The sequence below is a fragment of the Hyaloscypha bicolor genome, assembly GCF_002865645.1.
Source record: "Hyaloscypha bicolor E unplaced genomic scaffold K444scaffold_189, whole genome shotgun sequence".
Taxonomy (NCBI): Eukaryota; Fungi; Ascomycota; class Leotiomycetes; order Helotiales; family Hyaloscyphaceae; genus Hyaloscypha; species Hyaloscypha bicolor.
This window is the reverse complement of record NW_020194691.1, coordinates 1552219-1572464: the sequence shown is the minus strand read 5'-3', so window position 1 is coordinate 1572464 and position 20246 is coordinate 1552219. Positions and strand designations below refer to the sequence as shown.

Below are 20246 nucleotides of genomic sequence, written 5' to 3'. Positions count from 1 at the left end.
AAAAGCATTTATCTTTTATACCTCTATTTAGCTAATAGTATTATAATATTACTCTTTTCTAAGTATTCTTATAATTCTTAAGCTATATTCTCTAGATTACTTAGTAGTTCCTATATATTATTTACTAGTAAGTAGCCTTTCTAATAAATAAGATACTTTCTTTCTTTTCTGTCCTTCTTATAGGCTATAATAAATTCTATCTCGAATTCCTCTTTGTCCTTAATCTCGACCGGCTCTAGTTCTATTATAGTACCAGCTTATAGGTACTATAGTTCTAAGAGAGAAATATAAAAAATATTATAGATCTAATATAATAATAGTAATTCCAAGTAATATACCTGTCTATATATTCCTATAACTTCCAGAACTTTAAAGAAACTAAGATATCTATTTACTAGCTTTATACTAGATTATAGCTATTAAATATTCTTTATATAAAGTATGACTTTATTATATATCTTAAACTTCTTATTAATATATTTCTTATTATAGTATTTTTTCTATATATTTATTACTTCTTATTATTATTTCTCTAGTATTTCCTATTCTATTTAAATCCTTTATATTCTTTCCTATACTACCAGTACTTCTTCTTCTGGAATATTATCCTTAATATATAGTTTAATACTAGAATGGAATTCGTATAAGATATAGAATAAGGATATTTCTATTATTAAATATATAAAATTATTATATATAAATTCTATAAGAATAAGCTTTACTACCTAGTTATCTTACTAGTAGCTAGTATAGTACCTTAAGTATTATTCTAGAGTTTAGTTCAGATTCTCTATTTATCTATTAGTTTATAGATAGAATACTATACTTAGTTATTATTAAACCTTTAAGTAGAAATATAGACTTAACTAGAACTTGCTTATAAAAACAGATCCTCTATTAGAAGTTATACCTATAGGCATACCAAAGTCTTTAATAATATAGTATATAAATAGCTCTACTAGCTCAGGAGCCGAGACCTTCTTAGTAATCAGAATATATTATATTATTTTTATATATCTATTAATAATAATAAGTATAGAATTATATACTTTATTATAAAACCTAAAAGGAAATAGTCCTATAATAAAGTCCATAGTAATTTCTTGCTATAGCTTAGAGAGAAGGGAAAACGAACTAAGTATATTATATAGCAAATATCTCTTTACCTTAGTCTATTAATATATAAGATAAGTTCTAATATAGTCTTTTATATTCTTTCTTATACTTTACTAGAAGTACTTTCTCTAGAGAATCTCTAGTATTTTACTAGTACCAAAATACCCACTTATAGGATTATTATAGTTAGCTTATAGTAATTCTTTTTTAAGAGCTAGCTTATTTAATATATAAATAGTACCCTAATATCTTAATAACCCAGATATATCAAGTTCCCAAGTCTTAATAGCTCTAGTAAAGGTCCCCTTTAAAAACTATTTATATTACCGGTATTATACTAATAGATCAAGCCTTTAGTATTATAATAGTAGTTTAAATAATATCTCTCTGCTTTTCTCATATACTATTTTGGACCTAGCTACTTATATAGCTAGAATCCGTAGTATATACTATTTATAATTAGCTATACTAATAATAGGCTCAAGTAATAGTATTTCCGGTACTATTCTATTACTAAAATAAACTTCTTTTTCGGAATTCCTTAATATCTTACTAATTGAGAAGTACTTACTTCCTCTTTCCTAGGCCTTATATTATAGTATTATAGGAATAGTATAATATCCTATTACTACTACCTATAGGGTTCTCTATTCTATATTTTATAGCTTATTATAAAGTATAAGTAATAAAGTATTTTTATCTATATCTACTATAAAGTCTGGCCTCTTTAATAGCCTATTAGCGGGATTACTATACCCTAGCTAGTATTCTAAGATAAAGTCAAAGGCAGCCAGCTTCTCTACCTATCTTATTTATTAACTATTTAGTTTTCTTTTAGTTATAAAGTATTTTAAGTTATTATAATCTATCTTAATAATAATAGTATACCGGATATATACTAGGTAATACTACTAAGTACGGAATACCAGAATAATAGCCAAGAGTTTAGAATTATATATCTTATACCTATTCTTAATTATAATTATCTTTTTTAAATAGAAAGTAATAGGGTACTACCTGGCTTCCGCTCTCTTACTAAAGAGCTAGGAAATCATACTTATAACTATAAATCCTAAAATATCTATTTCTATATAAATCTTTAAGGCTAGGTTAAAATAATAAAGGATTAGTACTATTATAAATATAATTTATAGCTCCTTAAAAGCCTTATCTGCCTTATCTATCTAGCTAAACTAATATAGTAGTTTTCTGCTAGTTTTTAGCAAATTAGTTAATTCTTTTACTATCCTAAAGTATTTATAGATAAACCTCTGGTAAAAGTTAGTAAAACCCAGGAATACTTAGACTTTTCGGATATTATTCTTTAGGGCCGGCTATTTCCTAATAGCTATAATCCGGCTAGCTTCTATTTCTATATTATCTAGGCTAATTATAAATTCCAGGAACTTTATTTTCTCTATATTAAACTTGCATTTTACTAAGTTTATAAAGAGCTAGTATTACTATAACTACTCGAGTATATATCGGACTACTATTATATACTATTCTGAATTCTCTAAATAAATTAAAATATTATTCAGATAGACTATATAAATAATATCTATAAGGCCTACTAATATATAGTTAATATATGCCTGGAATATTACCAGAGTATTAGATAGTCTAAAAGACATAATATAGTACTTAAAATATTTATAGTATATTCGGAATACCGTTTTTTACTTATTACCCTCCTGTATTTATAACTAATAGTAAGTATCTTTTAAATCTAGCTTTATATATATCTTTATTCTATAAAGCCTATCTATTATCTTACTAATAAGTAGTAATAGTATTCGGTTCTTAATAGTAATCCTATTTAGACCCCGGTAGTTAATATATAGATATAGGCTGCTTCCTTTCTTTGAAATAAATATAATTAGAGTACTAGCTAGGCTAGTAAAATAACGGATCCACTTCTTCTCTAAGCTAGTATTAAGATATTCCCGAAGGATTTCAAGCTCTCTCTCTAATAAAGTATATATAGGACTATATAGTAGTTAGGATCCTGGTTCCAGATCTATATAATACTCTATTATATAATAATCAGGTAGTATACCTATAGCCTCTATAGAAAATATTCGGAGAAGGTCCTAATACTTCCTGGGAAATATAGCTATCCCGTTTATAGTAATAGTAATAACCCTTTAGCTATCTATTATAGGATAAATAATTAATAGAAAAACATATACCTTATACTTTACTACTTTAGTAAACTTCCTGGTATTCAGAACTTTAATCTTCTATAATTAAATCTAATATCTCTATATTACTTCCCTAAAAGAAATTAAGGAATTAATCTAGTAAAGCTATAGGAATCCAAGTATTATATTAATATAGTTCAGATTAAAATCATATAATATAAAGTATATATTAGCCTTCCTTTAGTTCCCTAGTATATTCTCGGTAGTAACCCCAAGAATATAATCTCTATATAAATAAATCCTCCTTTCCTCTAGTAAGAATAAGGAAGTTACCCTTAATATTAATGGAATACCTATATCTAAGGCTAATCTCCTCTTTATATAATTAGCCTTTATACCCGAATTAACTAATACTCTAATTCTTTACCTACCTTTCCTTATCTTAATAGTAACCTTAATTACTATTCTCGTTTCAGGAGCCTTGCCCTCTATAGTATAAATAAGTATAACTACTATAAGATATACCCGTTTCCTGGCTTTTTTAGTTCTAGGTACTTATATATCTTATAGCCAGACTTATTATAATTATAGCAAGTCGGTTTTCCCCGATTTGGGCAAGTAATAGTATAGTAACCCTTCTTCTAGTAAGTAAAGCAAGTTATATCCGGTCTTATAAATCCTAATACAGGTACTATATTAGATCCCGTTACTATACTTTTACTACCCCGGTTATATAAACCTCGTAATAGGGATATACTTCTCTTCCGTTTCCCTTTATTATTCCCTCTCTCCTTTCTCTAATTTCCTTTCTTTTATTAATCCGTCGGCTTATTATTATATTCCTATTAAGCAAACTAGTTTAAGTTATTCTCGACTCTTATAGCCGCAGAAATAAGCTTCTCTCTTTCTTATAAAGTATTCCCTTAGTAATTAATCTTATTCCGAATCTCCTATCTCAAGCTACTAAATAAGTTATCCCGCTCTCGTAGCAAATCTATATATCCCAAGTTATCTAATAGGCTATCCAAGTAAAATATAAAGCTTTAGATACTCTAATCTAGCTACTATTTTGCATCCTTGAACTTGGCAAGGGCATTATTACTATAGTTCTCCAAATCCAAGATAGAATCCTTTATAAACTCGATAAAGGTCTCCTAATCCGTAGTATTAATACCTACTAATTACTTCCTATACTTCTAGATATTCCTGGCTATATCCTTAAAGCAGGAAGCATAATACGTAACCTTTACTATATCTATAGCCCAGGTAATCCCGCTATCTTTATACTATTTCAGCTCCGTCTAGTAAAAGAAGTCCTGGGCTTCCTTAATACTCTTCCCCTTATAGGTTAGTAATTCTCGGGTTTTTAGAGCCCTGCAAACCAAACGTACCGCCAGTAGCATAACAGGTTCTATAATAGGTATCCAAATATTCTCAAGATAGCAAATCTGAGCTTCCAAATCCTCCAGATCCTCCCTCTATTATATCTCTGCTTCTAACTCAGTAATGCAACGACGAGCCGCCGCCAGCTTCTCCGTTATTATTATCCTGCCAGCTAGTTCTGGGAATATCTGAGTTCTACTCCCTTCTCCTAATTAGACGGTAGCTAAAGTGGCTGACTAGGTACTCCCCTGGATACCCGACTGGGTCGCCCTAGCAATAGCAGAGGCGCTTCTTCTAGTTAATACTCCAGCCATTAGTGGTTTTATCTATCGACGGCTTAACTACCTCGCAACGAACTGCTTCCCGAAGATTAGATCGATTAGAATATAAGGTACGTAATAGCAGGGTAATATACAAGTAGTCAAGATAAGTAAGCTACAGAGTAACGCTTGCAAGTATAACTAATTCCAAGAATTAATTCCAATAAAAGACCAATTAATGCCCCTTCCAAAGCTAGGAGCGTCTCCCTATATATTCCCTAGTACTTAGCCAGGCATGCGAAGCCCTTTACTTAATTAGGAAATCCCATGCGATCCATACGATTCCGATTGCAAGCTGTACCCAAAATAGGAAACTAGATCCACGATATCTAATACCTGTCCATACGCCATCACGTGTGCCTATTACAGTAGGAGTTTTAAAGAAAGCTTTTAAATTTTTAAAAAACTTTTAAAAGCTATATAATTATATAATAATCTAAAAATAAATCTTAATTGTCCTTTTTTAAAATTAAAAATATTTAAAATTAGTTAAGGATTAGTAAAGTTATAAAGAAGAGAGTTAGTTGTCTCAAAATATCGTGTGACAATGACTAATCTGACCTGATTGTACCTTTCTGTTAAATATCATCTACGGAACTCTCTCCATCCTCTCAATATAGTCGACTCTCCACATTCCCAGCACGTTCCAACCCAAACTGGAGCAGTGAAAACCAGGACAAACAATGGAGCGATATCAAAACGTAAGGATTTTCCACTGTGGATGCGGCCATAACACCCAGAGACTGACCCAGCAAGGTTATCACGACCCGGGGCTGGTGTCTTCAAGAGAAAACAGCTCTGTTAGGTGTGTAATGTACGTTTAAAGAGGGAAGAAGAAGGAGCGGGGAGCTCGAGAACTAAGATACAGGGTGTTGTGAGGGGGAAAATTCGCTTGAGCCTCAGGCACACGTTTCGCTTAATTATGGCGCTAAGGAGTATTTAGCCTCGCTCCCAAGCTTCTACGAGCTTCACGCTTCTCTTCTAGAATTAATCAGAGTTCTAGAGATCTCCTTCGTATTACGTGACGTGTGTTTTACCCGGTAATTCGTTAACCTGGTACTTGGTTCACTTCTGCCTATTTCTTCTGTGGATCTTCAGTGTCGCGCGAAGCTAAGTCACGTGCGACACAACAAAGGTAAATTGCACTTGCGATGGAAATTCCAAATTCCATGAATTCCAGCATCAGGGTGGGGATACGGCTCTGCTCCCTTCGCACTGAATGTGAAGCCTTATTTAATTTTCGGAAAGTGTCGTGCATGTCTCCGAGTTGCAGAAAATCGAAACCCAAATATGAACGAGCCAACTTGGCACGTCAATCCCAGCGACGATGCAGGAGTTGGAACCCCGGAGTGTATTCGACAACAGACACTGCTACACAGGCTTTCTATTGGAGGTTGAAGATTGAAGAGTAGGAACGTCTGACAATCTTGCCTCTTGCCAAGGAACGAGAAGAGAAGGAGCACGATTCAAGGAGGTGGGAGAGGAGAATGCCATGACGCTGATTGGGCTGCTTAATGTGGTACCATCCACAAGCATCATGGGCAAAGATTCTGGACCTTACGGATGATTCTTAAAGCGTTGCTGCAAACTCCGCAGAGACTACTATCAAAGATTGCAAAATGTGTGTGTTGGATATGTGGAGAGAGGCTGGGTAGATATATGCTTGGCGAGAGGAATATAGATACGAGGACTATGCCTTTCGGGCAAAGCGGCATCATATTTGGTTTCTTTTACAAAGAATGTGTTGGGAAGGCACTCGTGAGCTACCGAGCTTATCCGAGTTGGTTCGACTTGCGCTCTGTCAATTTTGTGTTGAAGAGTTCGGCCAATGATTCCAAATAGAGGTGGGATGAGAGGAAGAAAAGGTGGTTTAAGGGTGGATGGGTACGTTGACTTCAAGACTTGTCTCGACGGTTCGGAATTCTTTGAGCTCTATGGGAAGGAGAATCGGTGGGGAAATGAAGTTCGAGGGCGAGGGGCAGTTGTTGTGGGAGGAGGTTAGTCGTTGAATCTGTGAGCTAGAGTTAGACTCGTCAATTAGAATGATAACCATTCTTGTTGGAATGCAGCTGGGCAGGTGCTTACTTTCTGTATGATGACCTGATTTCATAATCAAAGCTTTACATGCTATGCTGTTTCCCATTAGCAATGAACATATTTAGGAGAAACTTGACTCATTCGACCGCGCCAGCAAGGCGAGGTTCAGCACATGTCATGAAAGAGAAACGTCAGAAATTCAATGGTTCAATTCAGTTGAATTCGTCTCCCTAAGCAATCCTCTAAACGCCCGCCATATGCTCCTGAACTCCGTAGGTTGTCGAGGGTGTTGCTTGCAGAAGAGAGGCTGCTCAATTTTCTGGTATTGATGGTAATGGAAAATGTATGTCCACGTCCATGCCACGCTCCTCCAGGATCGGTCCCCAGACACGTCTCTGTACCTCCGGCTTCTCTACGAAAGCGCGCGGCATTGAAATCCGTCCGACTCGCTAAGCGAGGACAGGCGCGATTTTAATGCTGCATTACAAAAATTCTCATAATTCCGCCTTATATTCTATTATTATAAAACTTTCGCCCAAGTTAGATCTGCTTCTTTTTTATTATGTAAAGCACTTTTGAGGAGTTTCGGGCGTTCTATTGAGATTTGGTGTGATTTTCTAAATGTAACGATTTTGGTGTTCCTTGCATTTTGGCAGATGGACGGTTTTTAACGCCGCGCGCTTTCGTAGGTATCATCTGGCAAGTCTCATCTGCTCCAACCGGTAATTCCAAACCAGCCTCTGTTGACAGAATTAGCACTCGTAAAAATAAAAAAAGGTTCGAAGAAAATATACTCACACAAAGATTCCTTAACAAGACGGCAATGGTAACTTTTCCGATCGCGGGAACGTAGAAAGCGGCGTGATCTTTGACCGTCGCAGCATCGAAGTTCTTCTCGCTCGAAATATTGATGCATGTTGCGCCGTCCTTAATCAAGTCTGAGTCGATTTTGTAATCACCAGGTACACCACTGATGACTACGCTGCTGATTGGCAAGCAGTCCCGAACAGTCCAGCCCGGCTTCTCGAGAACTTCATGCTTATGGTTCTTGATACCCTTGCCTCGAGTAAACAACTGAACCCCATCAATGTCAACCGAGTAGACCTTTGCACCATCATTCGCGAGGAGGGCAGCCAATGGTCGACCAACGACTTCTGAGCGGTTGATAACTGTAATCGTTCGACCATAGAGGCGATTGCCGTAAGGAAGGGATGAGTGGTAGATTCTGAGGTGCTCGAGGACTTTAACTACAGCGAGTGAAGTACACGGAAGGATTGACTTTCGCTCGTTGTGCGGAGGATCAAGGAACCGGATGTTTTGGTACATGTTGAACGTGTACTTGTGAGTAAGACCCTCGACGTCCTTGTCCAAAGAGACTAGTTGTTGGATGTATTGATCTTGACGGGATGCTTTGGGGAAGATTGGATAGTAAACAATAATGCCATGGACAGACTTGTCGACGTTCGCAGCGAGGATTGCTTCTTCAATCTTTTCCTTTGTAACCTGACGGAGCTCAAATTCGAAACCGCTGTTGAAAATAATTAGCAACTTGAATAAGAGGGAGGCTCCCTCCATGAAGCATGCTTGAAACGCTAATAATGCGGTCTAAACTTACTTCTCAACACAAGTCTTCGCGCAGAAATCCGCGTAAACCTTCGCAGCGGGGTCGTCATTGGCAAGGAATCCAACCAACTTAAAGACGGGATTGTGGAAGTTAACGCCATATGGTCCGCCAAGTCTGGTATCACTCATCTCCAAAAGGGTGTGTTGGATCTCTGCCAGCAAGCCTTTGGCAACAGTTCCAGCCAATACCACCTTGCACGTTTGAGCCGCCTTTAGCAACTCAGTCGCGTTCTTGGGATCGATCTTGTTCTTGATGGCAATCTTGTCTTTGGTGTCAATCTGATCCTTGGACTCCATCTTTGGCAACTCGATCGCGTTCCTGGGGTCAACCTTGACTTTGGTGTCAATCTCGTCCTTGAAATCCATCTCGTCCTTGGAGACAGTCGCACATGGAGCTACCGAAAGGCAATTACTGTCTTGAAGAGGTGCAGGTCTGAAGAGAGTGGCAAAGCGAAGCTGTCTTGCAATAACAGATCGCGTTTTTGTTCATGCAAGGGGAAGGTTAAATTCCGAGAGGAAAATTCTGTTATCGCGATAAGATGGAGGGGTTCTTTTGAGGGGTCCCTTGCAGCACTCGCCGCTTTTGATCTATTGGTGTGCAAAGAGCCTGGACGGACACTTCACTAAAGCGGCGAGCAGCAATGCTTCCGACTCGACCTTCAGTGCTCAACCACATCTATGGCCGCAAAAGAAAATTGATGCACTAACTAAACTGGGTCTCTCAAGAGCTCCTGCCTTTAGTTCTTTTATTCTCATTACATGATCTCATTAACGGTAATCCATTCAGTGTTTGTTACCCTTTGTCCTAGCCGAAGTTTCCCCAACCATCGGGCGGTGAAGTTTACGGGTCCGTGCACAACGATTCTGCCAAAAAACCTCAAATAGGTCTTTGTCAACATAGTCTCTCTCCATTCTCTGCACATCTTCCCCTCCGACCCGATCACCACTGCACAACACCCCTGTGCACACTCTTCTTTGAAATTCTCCATTATCATTGCAGCCCTGGATCAGGTCTATGCTAGGAGGGAGCTACTACTACATCTGTTGCATGCCGCTTTGATTTCAAGAGAACCAGTGTCACTTTTCACAGTTGCGACGGCTTTTGCTCGGGATAGAGATAGCTGCTTTGCACAGCGAGACGGATTCGTCTAGTTACTGGGACATTTGCTTTATTAGTTGTGTGACGGCACCGTCTCGCTCTTACAGCAGTAAGATCACCCTTATTTGCAACGATTGCCTTTTCTGGTACCACACTTGCTTGCTTCACGAGTTGCTTCTCTTTAGAAGGTATGTTATAGTCAAGTATGCTTCTTGTTCTCCTTTGGTGGTTGCACCTAGGTTCTAATTGAGACTGTAAATGGTCTGTCTCTGCTTTTGGGAGCTTGGCGGTGACCGTTCGCTTTTCTCGTGGTGCAGGAGCGTCTCGGCCGATCCCTTCCCCTTTCTAACCGAGGCGATACCGACTCTATTCTTTGGCAGACCTGCTACTTCCACTTGGTTCATACCAATTATCTGCCGGATTTCTGACTCATCCCTTCTTTTCATATTTTGCACGCCATTTGGTTTTGTACCCACTCGACCAAACCTTTGACTAACTACTCCCAGGAACGATATACCCTCTTTGGTCCCGCCACCATTACAAGCCTACATTATGACCGATCACATATTCAAAGATTGGATGGATACTCCAACCGATAGTGGAGGACCTACCACCGAAGAGGCAGCCATAATTGCAGATTATGTTTCGTGTAGGAACACTATCGGACAGGGTATACATAGAAATGTTGGCTAATAAAATTATAGCCTTGGATCTTGGTGTTTACAAGTTGCCAAACCTTTTAATTGATATGGGCCACTATCTCAATCAGGATTCGGATCTCATTACTGTTGCACGAGGTATGTTGAAGTGACAACGGTCAACATATTTGCACTAACCACTTCTGCTAGCTCTCTCAATATTTCCACATATTCTCGAACGCATGGGGACTGAGTTCTCACGGCAAGAAAGTAAGACCCAACCCTGATATCAAATTTCATTCATTCCTTTCAGTGCCATCTCGCTAACCCGTGGTAGCGCACTCCCTGGTTGAGTATTTCTGCGCTCGATTGGAGAACAAGGACGACGTTCTGAACTATCGGGCCGGAATATACGAGGTAGCATTTTCCCTAAACATCCTCATCAAATGGAAGTGCTTCATCCCCAGCGATGCAGGAATCGTTGCAATGGCGGTGTTCGGACTTGCAAATAGGAGTACGTTCAAGGACCAAAAGCCTACCACGCGCGTCAAGCTCTATGAGGTTATCGATTTCTTGTTCAAGAAATACCAGGCACCTCTGATTAGGGACGTCAAAGTCACACCTCTGATTTTAGGGCTTGTTTCCATGGCGGAACTTGAGAAGAATCCATCCTGCTTGGGCATTCTTTTCCCGCTCTATACGCATATCGGCAGGAACTGGCGTGGTTACCCCCTCGGTGATTCGGATTATGATGCCATATGGGAGTCTTTTATTCGATATTTCCCAGTGACCCTTGGTGGCGCTCCGCAAGATCCATCTGTTCCATCAAAGGAACTGATTAAAGAGCTTCTTCTACAATGCGTCCTATCTAGTCACCATTACGCAAAAGGAGCTGTCCCAAGATTTATCGACATGTTGGACACGAACACAGACCTTTCAGCGAATCTCAAGGTAAGAATTCATGTCACCTAAATCCCGTAGCTAGTTCTAACGTTCATCAGATTGAAGTGTTGTCAACACTCGCCGCCTGTGTTGATTCATATCCAGTCCCCACCATCGCCGAGTGGTCATCCAAGATTTGGGACGCTCTGAAATTTGAGATTTGGAATGGTGAAAACGAGGATTTTATCCAAGGTGCCCTAGAAGTGCTGCGTGCAACAGCAGCATCACTTGGGAGAAGTCAAGACACTTGGTCAACTCAAACCCCCATGACGGAATTTGTTGTAGCTGCGGCTACCGAGTGCAAGAGCCGGTTTCGCGATTCCAAGAAGCTGTATCTGGTCTCAAGTGGTCGAATTCTGCATGCAGTTGCCTCAGGTTCATTGTACGCATTCCATCTGGTGGCCAAGACAGTCTTGCCCGCAATGCATGTTATGCGGCAGGATTTGAAGTTGCCATCCGAAAAGAAGATGCTGTTGACAGTTTACAATTACATCTTAGATGCACGTCTTGCGCAGCCGCAAGATGACCCGCAACGCGACCTTTTAGTCAGAAGTTTCGAAGGATTCCGAGATGGTATTGTTGAGGTGTACTTTGACGCGGTCTCGAATATCCAGCAGGAGTCGTCGTCCTCGGACCTACCATTTGGTGTACCTGCTGTTGAGGGTCTTGTACTTCTTTCCCAAATTCCATCTTATCTCTCTGCCGTCGAACAGGGCATGATCGTCCAAGAACTCAACACTATCTTATTCAGCCCTCCCCAGGACAACGACATTCGCAATGCCGTATTGTTGTCTTTGCAGAAGATATCGGCAATGGAGCCCGAGACTTTTCACGAGATCACCTTGACCAACTTCATCGAGAAGCTACCGGACACGTTGTCTCACAATGGAGTGGAGCTTAAGGCTAATCTTGAAATCATCGCTGGGCATTTACAAGATCTGGTTGAAATCGCTTGCTCCCGACCATGTCAGAGACAGTTACATAATGGGACCCCGATCAACACGGCAAGCAGCTACTGGCACCGCAATTTCGATGCAATGGAGAACAAGCTTTTGGAAAAGTTAGACGTCGTTCTTCAGGAGAAAGGTCAGCAGGAATATGCGAATATGATTCTAGCAGCAATCTGTGGCGGTCTTCAAGTCTTCGACACGAATCTGAATTCGATACGTATCAAATCTTCAGAGCCCAGTCCTCTCGATCCCAAAATCGGCCCATACTCATACATTGTTAAAGCTCTGTTTCAAAAAGTCGTCCAGCAGAAGCGTAGTACTAGCGCTACCTACATTGGCATTAAGGAGTCGTTTGATGAGAAATTTGTTCAAATGGTTGGCCGTACAGCTATGTGGGCACTCCGTTCAAACCTTACCACAGCGGCGAACAGCATGCCCTTGAATTGGAATGCCCTCCATCCCGATCAGCCAAGTGTAATTTGGACATTGTTCACACATGGACTGAAAGATGAGTCTCTCAATGACTCCCAACAGAATCTACAGAAGGGGCCAGCGGACAAATGTCTGGCAAATGTGTTGTCGATGTATCTACTTGCAGGCCATCGACTGAGCGAGCCTTTGACAGTAAGTCTTTGTCGTCTTCAACGCGTGTATTTTGACGAATTATACTAGGATGCACCATTGCGAATAGAACCTGCAAAGGTTGCCTCTTCGATGATCCGCAACGCAATTAGTTCAGAGAGCAGAAGCTCCCGATTTGGCCGCATGTGCATGCTCTGGTTCCTTCAACTTCTTGTCAGCAAGTACAGAGCCGCAAGCCAGCCATATGCCGCCAGCAGCTTTGACGCCACTTTGCACCAACCCCTACAGGTCATGACCTTTGAAGTCGACATCTGCAGAACCAAATCTGACCAGGAAATCAAAAACACCTACCAAACTCTCGCCTACTTCACCGCTGCCTCAATCGCCTCGTTCGATCACAGCATGGAGCCTCTGGTCAACATGATGATCAAAGCCCTCTCCGATCCCAAATACGGCCGAAGAGTCGGACAAAGCTTCCGCATCCTGCTCGCCAAATCAGAAGTCATGGACAAGTTGAACTTCTGCAAGATCCGCGCTCTACGATTTCAGAAAGTCATTTCTCTCGTTGTCATCCCCCTCCAAGGCGCCTATGCCTCCCCAATGACAAGTCGTATGGGAAAAGACAACATCGTTATCGCTCTCGCCGGTGTGCTCGCCTACATGGAGCCCGATCTAGTTGCCGATGCCTTCGGTTTCAGCTCCATCATGCTCGAGGGCTGCGACAGCAGCGACGACTTCACAAAGGAGACTTTTATCCACCTGCTGCAGGTGCTGATCCCATTCTGCCCCAAGGACGCCGAGTCTCATCTCGACACCGTGATCCGTCTGATGACCGATCGGACGCACAACACGTACGACTCGCCATCCGATGCTTCTGTCCGATGCCGTGCTAAGGCGTTGGACGTTCTGATGAGACTCACGGAGCATCTTCCGGTCGCTGGACTCCTTCAGAGGAGAGCGAGGCTCATGCCGGAGCTGGATTTGGCCCTGGATGATTGCTCGAGGGATGTGAGGGTCAAGGCGCAGGTGGCGAAGATGAAGTGGTTGCGGTTGGGGACGGTGGTTTGAGTTATTCAAACCTCATTTCCTGTAAGTTTTATCCATTTCTGTCACTGCTCGATTGCTAATATTCTTTAGTGCAACAATGTATGGGACCGTCTGGTGTGTTTAAGGCATAGCGAGGCGTTGGGATGGATACCCTAGATAGATGAATAAATGATTTCTTGAGATGGCTATGCCATTTTGTGCGATGTTGAAAAGTAGTGCAAGTGAGAATGTTCCTTTCATCTGAGCTAGGGACATTCGATTTGAGAGGAATACAATGTTCCAAATTGTGTGGTCCATGAACATTGGAATTGCGAGATTTCCGGGTTGGATTCCGCAAGGGTATATCGATAGATTCGAGTCCTGTGTAGCGGCAAAGCAGATTTGAAAGTGCCAGCTTTTTGAGGACAATCAAAAGGTAGAGTGTCCTATTGTGTAGGATATTGTACCCTCATCACTTGAACAGTTTGTAAATCGCAAATATGACAATCAAAGACTCTTGGTGTTGAATGCCTAAACTCCAGGCAATGCGACCCGTTACTTTTCCCACCCTCCCTTGCAATCAAGATACACCCGCCTGCCTCCCCTATCCATTTTACGCCTTCTTTCCCCTTTTCTTCCTCCCACCAGGCGTAGCAGCCGGACTCGCGGCCACATCATCCAAACTAACCCCCGAGCTCTCTGCCAATAGACTCGCCCATTTCTCATCCATACTCTGTGTCTCCCCATCCTCGACCTTCGCAACCTTTTTCTTGCCCTCGACCACCTTCGTCGGGTCTGCCTCGCCCACAACCTTCACCCCACTCGCCAACATCTGCTGAAACGGCAAGGCGACGAAATGCCCCGCCTTATCAAACCACGCATTAAACGGCTTCTTAATGCTGACCGTCTCCCTCTTGCCTCCCTTCCTCACGGTCGTAACACTCAGATTATAAATCGGCGTGTATTTCTCCGTCTTCGACGAAACCTCGATTCGTTCACCTGCTTTATTGGTCCCGATGTATACAGAGCCTCTCTCGACGCCCCAGATCCAGTAGGTGAGGATGCCGTTTAGGAGGGCGTATAAAGCGACCGCGATGGTGGTGTAGTGCTTTGTGCTCTCGAAGCCGAGCTTGTAGTCCCAGTAGAAGGTCGCGGCACAGATGACGAAGGCGGAGTAGCCAAGTGCCAAGCGAGTATCAGAGAGGGTGTGAGATTGTGTGAATTTGAGGGAGTTGAGGTACGCGGGGATGGCGTCGTCGGAGGTGTTTTTTAGGTCTGTGAAGAATGCAGTCAGTTTCTGGCTTCTGTGGAAAGAGGGGAGTGGGAATTGGAGTAGGAGGATGGGAGAACTTACCAGCCATCGAATGCACTGAGATTTTCTCTGTTGAGACTGCCATGTTTGCGGTTGTTGCGTGAGGAAAGGAAGAGGGTGAGGTGGAGCTTCAAGTCGCGTGGAGAAGGCTGAGGGAACGTGTCTTGAACAGCTCTCGGATCGAGCCGAGCTAGCTAAGCCTCTCCAATGTCAACTTTTTGACGAGACCTCCCTTTGTCGTCGCCATCGACGAGCTTCCATATCACCAGCAACGATGGCGCAAATTCCTGTTCAGACGATCCATAGGGATCCACAGCTCTTGTAAGCGTCCTTTTGATGCAGATGGTAGAGTTGAAGGGTGTGCTGACAAGAACAACAGCTACTGGATCCTGATCCCAATCACGGTTGTTATGGTACATTCGAGATCTGCCACCTTTCAGCAGCAGATAATTAACCCTTTCTAGATACTAACAGGAATCCTCCGCCACTACGCAACAGTCCTCATGGCCACAACCCCGAAAAAGCAAGAGCTCCCCGCAATCCGCGAACAGCGCTCCCTCCTCCGCGGCATCAATCTGCGCACAAACGCAAATGCCATCTCCCCGGTTTCCTTCCAAGCACGGAAAGACTACCTCGTAAACGCATACGAGAAAGGCGATTTTCTCAAAGAGCCGGATAAGAAGGGCCAAGCGGCACCGAACCCGATGACGGATCCGGCCGCTATGGAGGGCATGATGGGTATGATGAAGGGGAATATGGCGATGATGATCCCGCAGACTTTAATCATGGGGTGGATTAATGCGTTCTTTAGTGGTTTTGTGATGAGTATGTGATGTGGTATATTGGGAGTGAATGATACTGACGATGCATAGTCAAATTGCCGTTCCCGTTGACGATTAAGTTTAAGAGTATGTTGCAGGCAGGTGTTGCGACCAGGGATATGGACCCGCAGTGGATGTCGTCTATCTCGTGGTATGTATTGTGTATATTTGGACTGCAATCGGTGTTCAACTACCTATTGGGAAGTGATAATGGTAGGTTTCATCTGAACTCCTCTGGGTTTCGTCTGAAGTATTAATTCTCTACAGCTGCCAGTCAGATGGCGCAGCAGATGGGTCAGATGGGCCCAGGAGCTGGAGCGCAAATGTTTGGACCGGGTGTAGATCCCGACAAGCAGTTCCAGGCTGAGGCAGAGAATCTGTCTGTGTTGGCTCAGGAGTACACCTTGGTAGGTGTGGAGGAGAGGCTTTTGGAGACGGTGAGAGTGTGATCAGAGAATTCTGCCTGAACCATTGTATAATATGAGCTGGTATAATCCAGGAATTGACAGCAACAACGCTGAGTTGAACGTCCGGATTGCTAGGCAAGGCCGGCAGTGGTCCGGTCCAAGCCTGAAAAGTTGGTGTCGTTGATTCGAAGATGCTGAGCAGCTCCAATAGAATATTCGTGCTGCATTTCGAATCGTCGAGAATCTATTAAAGAGCCTAGAATAATTTCTGTTGATCTCTTTCGCTTGCACTTTTGGCCCGCTGGCTTGAGGCCAGGTTCCACTGCTGAATTTTATCAGAAACATCTGGAAGAATCCTTCCGTAAAGCTTTGATTGTTTAGCTCAAGTGAGCAAAACTGACGATAATATTTCTTTTAACTTAATCGCAACACCTGGAATGATCCATTAATCCAGTTCTTTCTTGTATGAGAAAGAACTAGAACTAAGCTTCTGTAGAATTCTGGAATTCTCTCATAGCTCATTGCTCTTTGTGTGTTGTTTCATCCAATCCTATTTAATCATGAACAGTTGGCACTTCTGTCATCATACCTTTACATTCAAACCGCAACCATGGCAAAACCAAGCAAAAGGGGCTTTGGATCAGCCCGTTCAGCGAAGGCCAAGTCGACTGAAAAGAAATCATCTAAAGTCAAGTCAGGCAAAGCAAAAGCAACTACCACTTCCCAGCCTGCAGATTCCGATTCTACTACTTCACCAAGAAGATCCTCTCCGGATCTTCTGAACTCAATGTCTAAAGCAGGTCAGACGAAGAAGTGTGATGCGAATGCTCGGCCTTCTAAGAGAGCGCGCTTGTTCGAGTAAGTCCTTCCAAAACATAACATTTCTCTTGTGGGATAAGAAACGTGCCAAAGGCCCTCAACATCCCAGATCAAGTTGGACAACTTGGACTATTTCAGGGGCTTTCCCTTTGAATCTTCACTCGATTTGGGCACATTCAGAAGCTACAACCTCCAGTTGGCCATGAGTTTCTAGAGCATTGAAATCGTCTCCCCTCAATGTTCACCTGGACCCCAGACATTGAAAATGAGACCCACTTTTCCGCCCACTAGGAGTTTCTCTCTTTTCACACTGACCGTCAATCTTAGCGCAACGTCTCGAATTATCACCTTGATCGTTGGCGAACAAGAAGTCCCATTCTTCATCCACGAAGGTATTCTGTGTGAAAATTGCCCCGTATTCGTCTCAGCCCGCATGCCGGAATGGATGAGGGATGATAATCCAAAGATTGAGCTGCCTGAGGATGACCACGAACTTATCGAAGTTATGGTGTATTGTAAGCATTCCCAAGGAAATATCTTTCTTTCTCTCCGAAAAATAGCTCATTCTTGCCTCAACTTCTCAAGCAGTTCTTGTCAACGCTTTACTGACTCTTCCGTTCGTTACTAGGGATGTACCGACGCATTCTCTTCTTCCCCTCTTCCTTCGAAAAAGGCCACGTCGATATCACCAGTTCTCTCTCCAGCGCTCCCGGCCTGCTAGCAAGACTCTTCATCCTCGCCGAGAAATATCAAATCACACCACTGCAAAACGACATCATAGACGCCTTCCTCATCTGGATGGACGATTTCTCGCTCCAGCACCGCATCCCTGCCTCCGTGATCCAATACGTCTGGGAGCACACGATTTCCGAGGAGTGTATGCTGAGAGTGTTCTTGGTTGATTATGTGAGGGCTGAGTATACGTATTGGCATTTGAAGACGGCGAGAGATTTGATTGTGGATAAGGGTTTTTGGTATGAGTTGAGTAGGGGAAGTGCGCTGACGGTGGATCTTCTGAGGGAGTGTTTGGATGAGGGCGGTCCCGAGGTGATTGGTGATATGAGGGAGCACCTCGAAGATGACTTGACGCTTGATGTTTGTGTGAATTGGCATACGCATGGGGCTAAGGAAGAACAGTGCAGGGTGTTGAAGAGGTATGTTTTGGATGGTGAGGAAGAGGAGGATGGGTGAAAGGATGGGTGAATGGCTGGGTTGGGGTTTTGATGTCCCTGGGAGATGTGGGACTTTGACGCCTTAATTTATCCCTTGTATTAAAGAAAATGTTCTACAGTAGTGAGGCGAATGTCCCAATCCCAGGTGCGTTGGTCATCAAGGAGAGATTTTCTTGCACTCGTTATACCCCCATTCTGAGGACAATGAATCCCTTGACGCTACTTGAGTATTGGAGTTTTGATTGCGCAGAATTGATGTGGTTATCGGAGCTTGTAACTTCTAGGACGTGTGACGTTCTCATGATATCCATTCTCTCAAGACTCTCTCGTACTTTAAAGTTGGCTAGAGCCTTGAAACTTTTCAAATTCTACATTGCTTTTTGTCTTCCCTACCTCTCATTCATAGTCCGTACTCTTGATCATTGGCTCCCACTTTTTCAGCAGCTCCAGGGTTTCCTCACACTTGGCCTTGACATCATTGTAGCAATCACTTCCCAGCGGAAGCCGGAACGGAATCTCCTTCCCTTCAGCAATACCTTCCTGCCTTACCAGATCTAACACCATTTCTACAAGCTTAATCGGATCGCCTGGCTGCATCTGATCCGCCTCAGCCAGTCCCTTAAGAAGCGTCCTCGAGAAATCCTTGTACTCTAGGATCTCGGTCGACACGGTCTTCATGTTACCGCTCGATAGAAGCTTGGTGCGGAATCGCCCTGGCTCGATCAAGAGAGTTTTGATACCCAAAGGCGAAGTTTCCCGCCAGAGGGATTCCACGATGCCTGTTCGAAAGGTCGCGGTTAGCGAGAGATTTCTGGTGGCAGGAGATAAAGAACGGAGGGCGGTACCTTCAAGTGCGAATTTCGAGCCAACGTAAGCGCTGATTCCTGGGTCTCCCATCCAGCCTGAGAGAGAACCGATGAATACCATGGTCCCGGCTCGGCGCTGCCGGAATTGAGGCAAAAGAGCCTGGGTTACCTTAATGGTTCCAAATATATTTGTTTCAAATTGAGCTAAGAAGTCTTCGTATCTGCCATTGTGTAAGTACTTCGCACCGAAGGAAAGCAATTTGGAGGTCTTACACAGTACGTACGCGAGATCTTCAAAAATGCCTGTTGAAACATAGCCCGCGTTGTTCAGCAACACGTCTACCTTTCCGTAGATAGAGATTGCTTGAGCTACTGTCTCGTTGATGGCTTGTTGGGTGGAAGTGATGTCGAGTTGAAGGATAGAAGCCCCTGCTTCCTTGAGATTCTGAAGCTTAATAATGTCACGCCCAGTGGCTATGACGTGGTCGCCGCGTGCGAGAATGCTGCTGACGAACTGTTCTCCGAATCCGGAGGAGCAGCCGGTGATGAGCCAAGTGAGCTGAGGCATGGCGAGTGAAATTTGGTTTGGATAAAAGGGAAGTTGTTGAATATGTTGTTCAGGTTTCTCAAGTTTGTTTGGAAATCGGTGTACTCAATTATGGACTCTCCTCGACGTTATATATCGAACAGCTGAGTACTCACTGCAAGATTTCGGCATCGGAGATAACTCCATGATATTAGGCATTTAAAATAAAGGCACCGGTATGCTATAAGACCCGCATGTTGCTGCAGATCTTCCGTGAGCACCGGTATCACAGATTTGGGATTGGAACCTCGCCGTGGGGACAGACAAGGGAGAAAACTGGATATCTTGAGGACGGTTCCCGCTCACGTGATTTACTTCCGCAAAACGTCGATCCTTTAAGTCCGATAAACCTGTTTCTCCGATCAGCCACATTGTTGTCTCCGACAAACCAATCGCTGCATCTGCGGGACACCCGAACATCCGGGTTGAATAATTGACAAGGGTTTCTATCTGCCAAACTTAG

The 20246-nt window shown here is 42.7% G+C and overlaps 6 protein-coding genes across 6 annotated transcripts; 3 read left to right on the top strand and 3 right to left on the bottom strand.

Annotated features, from left to right (window-relative positions):
- Nucleotides 1-7204: 7204 nt before the first annotated feature.
- Nucleotides 7205-9115, bottom strand: K444DRAFT_604943 (NAD(P)-binding protein). The gene is made up of 3 exons (XM_024878834.1): nt 8616-9115; nt 7799-8528; nt 7205-7740 (listed from the first exon to the last, which is right to left on the bottom strand). The coding sequence occupies exons 1-3, from the start codon at nt 8987-8989 to the stop codon at nt 7693-7695; spliced, it is 1152 nt and encodes a 383-aa protein (XP_024726858.1). The 5' UTR covers nt 8990-9115; the 3' UTR covers nt 7205-7692.
- Nucleotides 9116-10274: 1159 nt separating this feature from the next.
- On the top strand, nt 10275-13902 carry K444DRAFT_638532 (uncharacterized protein; the record flags this gene model as incomplete). The annotated part of the gene is made up of 6 exons (XM_024884273.1): nt 10275-10392; nt 10427-10519; nt 10571-10630; nt 10698-11311; nt 11362-12876; nt 12925-13902. 6 exons carry the CDS (start codon nt 10275-10277, stop codon nt 13900-13902), a joined length of 3378 nt encoding a protein of 1125 aa, XP_024726857.1.
- A 571-nt stretch (nt 13903-14473) lies between these two features.
- Nucleotides 14474-15257, bottom strand: K444DRAFT_648799 (putative signal peptidase complex subunit SPC2; the record flags this gene model as incomplete). The annotated part of the gene is made up of 2 exons (XM_024885508.1): nt 14474-15135; nt 15215-15257. The coding sequence occupies 2 exons, from the start codon at nt 15255-15257 to the stop codon at nt 14474-14476; spliced, it is 705 nt and encodes a 234-aa protein (XP_024726856.1).
- Nucleotides 15258-15383: 126 nt separating this feature from the next.
- K444DRAFT_577204 (uncharacterized protein) lies at nt 15384-16728 on the top strand. The gene is made up of 5 exons (XM_024877565.1): nt 15384-15493; nt 15552-15585; nt 15637-15997; nt 16045-16206; nt 16261-16728. Exons 1-5 carry the CDS (start codon nt 15447-15449, stop codon nt 16440-16442), a joined length of 786 nt encoding a protein of 261 aa, XP_024726855.1. The 5' UTR covers nt 15384-15446; the 3' UTR covers nt 16443-16728.
- Nucleotides 16729-17010: 282 nt separating this feature from the next.
- On the top strand, nt 17011-18573 carry K444DRAFT_670734 (uncharacterized protein; the record flags this gene model as incomplete). Its single annotated transcript, XM_024887661.1, has 3 exons — nt 17011-17258; nt 17547-17734; nt 17848-18573. 3 exons carry the CDS (start codon nt 17011-17013, stop codon nt 18408-18410), a joined length of 999 nt encoding a protein of 332 aa, XP_024726854.1. The 3' UTR covers nt 18411-18573.
- A 200-nt stretch (nt 18574-18773) lies between these two features.
- Nucleotides 18774-19816, bottom strand: K444DRAFT_604938 (NAD(P)-binding protein). Its single transcript, XM_024878833.1, has 3 exons — nt 19482-19816; nt 19237-19418; nt 18774-19170 (listed from the first exon to the last, which is right to left on the bottom strand). Exons 1-3 carry the CDS (start codon nt 19763-19765, stop codon nt 18788-18790), a joined length of 849 nt encoding a protein of 282 aa, XP_024726853.1. The 5' UTR covers nt 19766-19816; the 3' UTR covers nt 18774-18787.
- Between the last annotated feature and the right edge of the window lie 430 nt (nt 19817-20246).